Source organism: Thunnus maccoyii, chromosome 4 (genome assembly GCF_910596095.1).
Source record: "Thunnus maccoyii chromosome 4, fThuMac1.1, whole genome shotgun sequence".
Lineage (NCBI taxonomy): Eukaryota > Metazoa > Chordata > Actinopteri > Scombriformes > Scombridae > Thunnus > Thunnus maccoyii.
The window spans coordinates 4,096,513-4,106,317 of NC_056536.1; the positions used below are offsets into that span (position 1 = coordinate 4,096,513).

The following is a 9,805-nucleotide window of genomic DNA, read 5'->3' on the forward strand; positions in this document are numbered from 1 at the left end:
GGACATATGACAGATCTTCCCTTTCAGGGAAGAAAAGAGAGGGCTCAGAGTACCCCATATTTGAGTAAGAGCAAACTGTGTCAGGGAAATGGAGAAGTAACGTTCCAACTAGAGGGTGAATGGCGTGAAGATGAGAGCCCAGGGGAAGTGAGTGGCACACTGACAGGCACATGGTGGGGAGATGGGAAAGGGGTACAGGAAAGACTAGCACAACGCCTTGACATCCTATCAGAACAAATAGAGATAGAGAGCAAGTTAGAAGCCATACGACAGGACATGGAGAAGACAAGGGAACAGATTGAGGTACACAGCCGCAAACCATCCCTTAGGCCGCACCCCAAACAAACCCAGCGTTTTGTGATGCCTTTGATTACAGCAGGGAACGGAGGGCAGAAGTATAGACCATTTGGATTAGGGGACGTGCAGGCTATTGTGGATAAGATGCCACCCATCTCAGAGGGAGGAGGCAGATGGTTAGGGAAATTGGATAGCTTGACCGCAGGACAGACGATGGCGCTAGGGGATTTCCGAGCGGTTGCCTGCAGATGCATGAGTAGCGCAGATGAAAAAGAAATAGAGCAGGAAGCTAAAACGCACCGTTTGGATGACAATACTCCATTCTTACACGTAGTCGATGACATAGGACAAGCATTGAGGAACAAATACCCCCTGCCAAACACTGCTGCAGTTCCAAAGATGAAGTGAACAAAACCCCAGAGAATATTTGGATAAATGTAAAGATAGGTGGACCCAACAGACAGGATGTCACCCAGGTAAACCAGGAGTTCAGCAGGAGTGGTATCGACAGGCGATATTAGAAGGAATTCCTGAAACAGTAAAAAACGCCATGAAAGATAACCCTTACATGGCGGGGTGCGACTCCCACACCTGGGAGAAACATCTCATACATCATTTGACTAGAGCATTAGACAAAGTTCAGGAAGAGAAGGCCACCATCAAAGATCTGCAGTCCCAGCTCCTTAAGCTTCAGCTAGGGGAGGCCAGACAGAAAGTTAACGAAACAAAAGAGAAAGATGGGAAAAATAACAAGGTTATGGTGGCAGCAGCCACGTCAGACACACCTAATACCTTCCCTATTCCACCGTGGGAAAGAGAACCAACACGTAGGGAAAGAGAAGGGCGAGACCTGCCACCTAGTTGGCTCTCCTCTGTGATGTACCAGGGGGGATATGGACGGGGGTCGAGCGGGGGACGCGGGGGCTTCGGGAGAGGCGGATTCGTTGGCGGCCCGCGCCAACAAAGGGAGGAGGGATGCTACATCTGTGGGGACCCCAATCATTGGTGCAAATCATGTCCCCTTAAACAAGGATGGCAGTCCGGTGGACCACAACCTCCACAGGGACCCCCTAGAGGCAGGGGATACCAAGGTCCAACTGGGTCTGGGCGAGGTGGCCCAGCAAGGCAGATGGCCGTCGCCAGGGGAAGAGACCCATGGGACGGTTGGGTCAACCAGGATTGACACACCCCACAGGAAGACCTGAACAGCACGGTTGCGGCGGAACCGATGCTGCTCGTCCAGGTCGAACAGCAGATTACACTGCACCATTCCATTTGGATGTTTCTGGAACAGGGAAAGTTGTAAATGGCGTCCTGTTCCAGAAAAAAGGGGGAGGTAGACAGGTATTAATGTACGCCAGAGTCATGCTAGACAACATGGAACAAAGACATCCCACATGCACACAATATGCAACCGGATTGGCAAAACTGATTCAAAAGACAGCTCACATAGTGATGGGACACGGCCTACAAGTACTGACAACACACGACGTAGTAGCATACGTCAATTCACAAGCATTCACCCTCACATCGCTGCGCCAGCAAAAACTAAGCAGAATACTCGATGCTCCAAACATCACGTACACTCATGAAGGCATCAATATGGCAGACAGAATAGGGACTGGAGAACCACACAGGTGTACAGAGAGGGTCTGGGTAGAGCTTAAACCTAGAACAGACCTGCAGGCGGAAGCCATAGAAGGGGGAAGGAACTACTACACAGACGGGTGTTGTTATAGAGATGAAAAAGAGGGACTCAAAGCAGCATACGCGGTAGTGGAGGAGCAGGAAGGAGGGTTTCAGGTGAGAGTAGCAGGGAGGCTGCAAGGACAACAATCAGCACAAAGAGCAGAAATTAGGGCGCTGATCGAAGCTCTGAAAGCAGGGGAGGGAGACATTGTAAATATTTATACAGATTCAGCATATGCAACAGGAGCCGTGCATGTAGAACTAGGACAGTGGCTGAGAGCAGGGTTCCTGACAGCCACTAACAAACCAATAAAGCATGAAGAGGAGATGAAAGAATTAGCGGAAGCCTTAATGTTACCATCTCAGGTGGCGGTGATCAAGTGCAAAGGCCATGACACCAGTAGAAGCCAGGTAGCACGAGGAAATGCAGCAGCAGACAGGGCTGCAAAGGAGGCCGCGGGATATACTGACAGGGCAATGTTAGTAAGAACAGAAGACGAGGAAAGGTTAGACATGAGCCTAGAAAATGTCTCCAAGATGCAGAGACAAGCCTCGCCACAAGAGAAAATTATGTGGGAAGCGAGGGGGGCAGTAGAGAAAGACGGGGTATGGAGAAGCACTGACGGAAGGTTAATTCTGCCCCCCGGTATGAGGAGCACTGCTCCAGAGGAAGCCCATAGGGTAGGTCATGTAGGAGTAGCTCAGATGATGAGAAATCTGAAACATTGGTGGCACCCATTTATGAAGGAAATGGCAAAAGAAATGATACAGACATGCGAAGTGTGTAGCAGACACAACCCCAGAACCACCATTAAACCAGAAGCAGGAAGGTACCCTCTGATTACTCAGGCAGGTAAAGAGATCGTTATCGACTATACAGACATGATTGAAGCGCACAAAGGCTATCGGTATGTACTCATGTGTGTGGACGCTTATACAGGTTGGCCAGAGGCAATTCCCACAAAAAGAGAGGACAGCCAATCAGTAGTGAAGTTCTTGATCAATCAATACATACCAAGACACGGGTTTCCCGAAAAGATAAGATCCGATAATGGGACCCACTTCAAAAACCAAGACCTACAAAAGGTAGAAATACTGCTGGGCCTAAAACACGCTTTCGGTACGGTCTACCACCCCCAGTCTCAGGGAAAGGTAGAGCGAATGAATCAGACTGTAAAAACACGGTTGGCCAAAATATGTGAACAGACGAAACTCAACTGGGTTGATGCCCTGCCACTAGCCTTAATGTCCATCAGAGCATCAGTTAACCAGGATACAGGACACACACCATTTGAGCTACAGACCGGTAGGATGTTTCCAGGTCCTGGGGAAAGAATGATAGGAGTAGCAGAAACTGAGAACATGATACCCGCCAGGACCTACTTTAATTATCTCCAAGCTTTGCTTTCAGAATACTCCACCCAGGCCCTTCAGAGGGATCGGGGCCAAGAGAGAGCAGAGGTGGTGCCCACAGCCGACTGGGTTCGTTTGAGAGTCATCAAGCGGAAGTGGTCAGAGCCAAGGTGGACTGGCCCATATCGAGTCACAGAGAGAACATCCCACGCGGTCCGCTTGCAAGGTAAAGGGGACACCTGGTTCCATTGGAGCCAGTGCACAGCAGCAGAGGAGCCTAGGAGGTCGCAGAGACAGGTCCAGGGGGACCTGTTGAACCAGAGCTCAGGACCGGCTGGTCCTGAGACCGAGCTTTCCAAGAAAGGGGCAGAATAATCCCCTGGAAAGCTCATTGGGGATGTAGAGCAGTCTACCCCTAGGTCCCGAAGAGGAGAGATCACGCACCCTCCAACCAACGACAGGAAGAAGAACTATATGCAACTCGTACCAAGACGAGTGAGAGAAAGAGCCCTAACCCTAAAGAACTATCAGGCAGAGTTTAAAAGGGCTCCTTGAAGGGAGTCCCTTGGGGCTGAAAGATTTGGAAGGTCCATATGGGGCAGATGAGTGATCTCTTTAGTAGAGATCAAAAGGGGGAATTGTGAGAGGTAATGGGAAACACACATTGTCATATTAATCCCAATGCTGATTTAAACTTATGTTAACCAAGTATGTTTTATATGCCTTGTTCAATTGAGAAGTGATATCAAAAGGTCATGTCCTTTGCTTGCCACTGTCACTGTCAACAGGATGAGTTATGCAACAATAAGTGGAAGTTAAAAGTTCACTGTTTTCTGAGTATTGTGTCTGCAGACGCATAAGCAAGAAAGTAGAAGTATGTGGTTAGATATGTGGATTAAGAGCATATAGAGAACTAGATCAAACCAGACTGAGGGAGACAGAAATAACCTTAAGCGTGGGTGGTGAATTGGAGTAAAAAAAATGAAGGAGGAAGACAGCTCCTTTTCTAAGAAATGATAGACAAAGAGCTAATTGGGGTCCAAACAATAGATACACCCAAAAAGGGGGTGAAAACAAGGTATAAAATGCTCTGGCACGTAGACAAAAGCTCAGAACACAGGGCGCTTTGCCAAATGCAGGTTTTTCTGTGAAGTGTTCTCCAAAGATCTTCGATAAATAAATTCAGCTGATACAAAGACATTACTCGACTGTGGTTTCGTTCTTCTCGCATCAACCAACTCGGGGAGGTTGCCTGAAAGGCTTCCTCAACAGCGCACAGAAAATGCCTACTGGTTTATCAGTGTAGACTTAGTGTTTGTGAATGAAATGACTTTGACTCACTCATTTTTGTACACAACTGTGCAGCTTTACAGGCATTTATAACCTTCTTTGGTCTACTGTTTTGGTTTTACAGTTGAGTGTTGGGCAAGTTATGTGGAAAATGTAATCACTTACTCATTTCATAAATCATTAAAAATGAAAATTACATGTATAACAAGTAGCCTACTCAACAGCAAAAGTAATTGGTTACATCACTCATTACATTTCTATCATTACACAGCACAGCTCCGTCAAACAACTCTGAAGTCTCCACACACAGGGTGAATCTTCTGTAACACATATGGCAATAGAAAAAGGTTGTGGTTTAAAAACCAGCCTTCAGTTTGGAAGTATTTACTGACCATCAACAGCTACCTAAGCCCTGGTGACTGCATGCAGTACTCCAGAAGTGCCAACCTCATTGTTAAACTGCAGGAGAAACACGTACTCCAACTCTGAACAAAACCCAGTTGACTCCAGAATGTAACCTTTGGCTTACCAGCACCCATATACATATAAACACAACACAGCATATATAATAGACATCTTTTGAATTACCAGGAGGCATATTTTCCCTCTTTTAGGAAGGTTAACTACCCACTTCTAGCCCCTGAGCTAACATATCCAAGGCGAGTCTGTTGATGAGTTGAACCTGTTACTAACCCTCCATCAAATGCCTTACAAGACAGTAAACACCCCGCCCCCCAATTGTTGAAGTAACAGAATGTTACTAAGTTTAGTAACTGTACTGATTTGTACTGTATGATCAAATTTCAAATTGTAACTCCTTACACTACTTGTTACAGAAAATAGAAGGCTAATCGCAACTACTTGTTACTAAGTAATGTATTACTGGCCAACATTGATGGTTGAGTATGCACAGCCTTTGCAGCACCTGTGGGCCAACATATATCACAGAACTAGCTCTGATAAACTGACTGTACTCGACTTACGCAGCACCAAATGACAGATAGCAACTAGCAAGTTAGCAACTAACATTTACTGGCTGAACAATGGCTAAAGAAATATTTTCTCAGGAATTGGTGACCAAAACAGAGATAAAGCGCAGTAAATATGGACATTTGTCAGGTGGTGATGATGACCCCAAATGAATGCTAAGGCTAATGCATGAATGTTGATGAAGTCTTGCTTCATGACCGCTGGATGTATGTAGCTAAACTGTAAGTAGGCACCTGTTTGCTAATTGAAGATGATGATACATGGTGGCTGTAATTCACAGCTCTTTTTGATTGATTTTTTTTTTTTTTTAGTCCTCAAGTCAAAAATTTGATAAATGCATCTTTAAGAAACAGACTACCATACATCTTCACACTGAAATTAAAAAGTGGTCTGTAAAATGGTTGGTGCCAAGCTACCCCAGCTCATTATTCTGTGTGAACTTCACTGAGTACTGAATACCATAAGGTCCTGACAAGCAAAACTGTCTGCTGAACAACACAAAATGAATAGGACTATCCAACCGTGCTGCTGTGAGCTGTTGTCTATTCTGCTGATCACTCTTGAAAAGTTGGAATAATAAGGTTTGGGAGGAAAGCCAAAGCATAAATCTAATTAAAATCTTATTATGCTTAATTGACAGGTTGATAGATGGCCAAATGAAGTTAGACTTTGTTGTTTCCTGTCCTCTGTGGTCTGAGGTAGGGTTGTATTTTTCAGTATAAAGTTTTAATATAAAGGCATTTAGATTGTGAGGAGGTCTTGTAAGGCATCAAGAGAGGCAGACTAGGCGAGAGTGAGTGGATGATTATCAGGTGATGATGAAATGACCAGGGGTGGGAGTTTACTGAAAGTTGAACCAGGGCACTCTGTTAACAATGCACTATGGGGATGTAATACCCTCCTGCCCCACTGTTTGTTATTCTGTCCCTGACTGCTTATGAATCAAAAGAAGCCACAAATGGAAAGGTTCTCACCGTTTTTTTTTGTTTTTTTTAAATTTTTTTATTGCATTCATATCTAATTTTCTATCTTGCCTTTTCATTTCTGTTTTCAAAGTGAGATCAGAGCGAGGAGTTGTAATATTAATAAGCACAGGGCTCTGCCCTGCCGACTGGGTCCTTTATCTTCACAGCAGAAACTTATTTGCTTTGGACCCGGAAGTCTTTCCTCCTCTGTGGTAAACAAAGGCTTTTGAAGTATCAAGGGGAAGGCTTTCCTGTGGTTATTACACATCTAAGAAACAATAGACTTAGATGCAGTCTCAAACTGTCAGTCTTACTTAAAGACACCAGTGTTAGCACACACTGCTATGAGATGCCACAACAATCAAGTGCAATCTCTCTTTGCTGGGAAGAAAATATTTTGCAGAATTTCCCGAGGGTATAACTATAGTACAGGACAAATTGCTGTGATTCAGTTAGTCAACTGTGAGAACAAGAAACCCTGTTTGAACCTAGCACTGATGTAATTCCAGGAACCAGCTCTTTGAACCTCAAATTAGAAAGGCATACATCCCGAAATTAAACCACAGCAGGTATTGTGCATTTGGCCTTGTTGACCCTGTGCATGTTGTGAGACTGACGTAACTACATTACATTTGACCATTGTTTGTCAGAGACATGATAATCACAGCCTTGATACCAACCTGAGAGCTCTTAGTCTCCTGCACACAACTGATACATACAATTCAGCTTAAAGGTCCAGTGTGTAGTATATAGTGGCATCTAAAAGAACAGATAGAACAGACTAAAAATTGAATAGATTATTTATAAGTATATTTTAATTAGTGTCTAATCAGCTGAAAATAATAATTGTTGTCTTTTCATTACCTTAGAAATAAGCCCTTTATATCTACATAGGAGCGGATCCCCCTCCACGGTGACCGCCATGTTGCATCGCCATGTTTCTACAGTAGCGCAGAACAGACAAACCTAACACTGGCTCTAGTGAGAGCCTTACGCGTTTTTAGATTCAGTGGGTGGCCACTGGAAATGCACCGGTTGCAATAGACGTGAGAAGTTTTTGAAACTAAACTCTGACAAATGGAAGATCATACTTATTTAGGAAATCACAGGAGTGTAAATTGTCGTGGTCAAAGAAACGAAAACACAAAGAAGTTAAACAAAATCGGGACAAGCGACGGCATAAAGTGAGGGTAAACTAAGATGGAAATCCCTGATGAGAGAAATGTTTGCAGACTGATGCCAAAGTTGCCTGTTTTCTGCTGGACAGGTAGGAGTGAAATGTATATTTATTTTGCCCTCCTGCTAATGGTTCAAAACCTAGATGATGTACAATGTTTATTAGCAGTACATTAGTTTCCCTGAAAAGAAATGCCGCTACGTGACGTTAAATATTAGCAGACTGTAGCCTCAGTTTGTGTCTCTCACAGAGCTGGTGGTCTGATAAGAGACAACAGGGAGGCAACGTCATGCTAATAACCCAAGGATTTCATTTTCCGTGGCAGTAAGACAACACATGGACTGATAACTAACTAAGATATTTAGGGCTGGTGATGTGCTAAAGAGAAATTAGTTAGTGTGAAAGATAAACTGAGGAGAAGTCTGCTCATCACCCAGTTAATACATTCTGTGAATATTTTTCACAGTGCTCCATAATTTCATTGTTTGCTCCTAATTTGTCATTTAGGAGCACATGTACACATTGGGAGGTAAAGTTAGCTTATAGTCCAACACAAGTAACCTTTTCCCCATTTCAATGTTGAAAAACATGTAGTTGCTACCAGAGTTTTAATTTTACATTTATCAGTCAGAAGTAGAATATTTCTGTTATTTGTTTTGGTATGTTTATCCAGGCCAGCCAAGGCTCCCAGCATCTTAGGACGTAACATAATGTATTACAGGGGTATGTGACTGGATCATGCAGCACTTATTTTCTTGATGTTGTTGCTGTTTCTCCAGCTATGAGAGAGGTCCGCAGCATCGATGCATGGTATTGCCTATATCTTCATCCTAAAGTGACTATGTAATAGGTCAGGGGTATTTCACCATGTGCCATTGATGGCTGGGAGTACGTAGGTTTTCATTACAACCAAAGACAACAAAAGTTAATTTCACTGAATAGCTACTTGTCTCTGACCGAAAGTGTGTTAATCAATTAAATAATCTGATCTAGTCTGTTGTTCTGATGAAAATCTGTATACTGTCAGCCCTCCATGGATTACGGTTGAAGACCCTTGTCTGAAATTATTATGTATGTTTTGTTTCTTCCTTCAAGGCAGTAAAGATAAAAGGACAGTCCATTCTCTTCAACTGGTGGAAAGACATTAACCATTTTTGGTGGTGTTGTAAGACAGAGAACGCAACCAAGCAGTTTCTGGCAAGTACACAACACATATATAAATATGATTTCTAATCGTAAGTTCATTCATTTCTATGTGATGGGACATTTCATTGTGCTGTTTTATTTTTCTCAGGCACTATGGGTCGGCATTATTCATCATGTCTGTGACATTCACACCCGCCATATCAGAAGTATTGCAGAAACAAGTCAGGAGAGGTCTAGGTAAGTGATACACATCTGTTTGCCTATGTAGCATATTAACTTAGCCTGTAAATCTACTCTTGGTTAAATAGCATAATTTTCACATGTACAACTGTATAAAATGTATGAAATAGTAAATTATCTCTATGTGTAATAGTACTGTCTTCCACATAAGCAGTTTTCCATGCAGCTGCTGCTCTACACACAGCTCCTGGAGCAGATGAGGAACAGCAGTGCCAGTGAATTATGGGTGTTGTTCCTGCCAGGAGAGCATCTTCATCCAGAGCAGTAAATTGAATACCTTTGGTGTGGTATTGGTCTGACCCTTATCAGCTATTATATGTGCAGCAATTTGACTGCTGGAAAGTGATCAGATAAGTTTAATCACACTGCTTTTAGTGTTCAAACAGACTAATGATTTGATTGCTTATTCTGTCTTTATCAGTCAACTCTGAAGAACACAGAATAAGCTGTCAAAAAGTTTGTGTGTTTGAACAGTAAAAGCTGTATGTTTATGTTATCCTTTTATTGTTCAGCTTGAAAAGGATGTCCAAATTTTTTCTGTTAAATAAAATATATTTATATTACAAATGTCATTATTCTTAGTGTTGATTTTTACATATTAATTTTGTGGGTCAAACTGGTAAATTACAGTTTACATAACCTGAGGTGGTAATCAAAA

At 43.2% G+C, this 9,805-nt stretch overlaps 1 protein-coding gene across 1 annotated transcript; it reads left to right on the forward strand.

The window, feature by feature from the left end:
• The first annotated feature begins 1,276 nt into the window (after positions 1-1,276).
• Positions 1,277-4,603, forward strand: LOC121895974. Its single transcript, XM_042409558.1, has one exon. It carries the CDS (start codon positions 1,453-1,455, stop codon positions 3,712-3,714), a length of 2,262 nt encoding a protein of 753 aa, XP_042265492.1. The 5' UTR covers positions 1,277-1,452; the 3' UTR covers positions 3,715-4,603.
• The last annotated feature ends 5,202 nt before the right edge of the window (positions 4,604-9,805 follow it).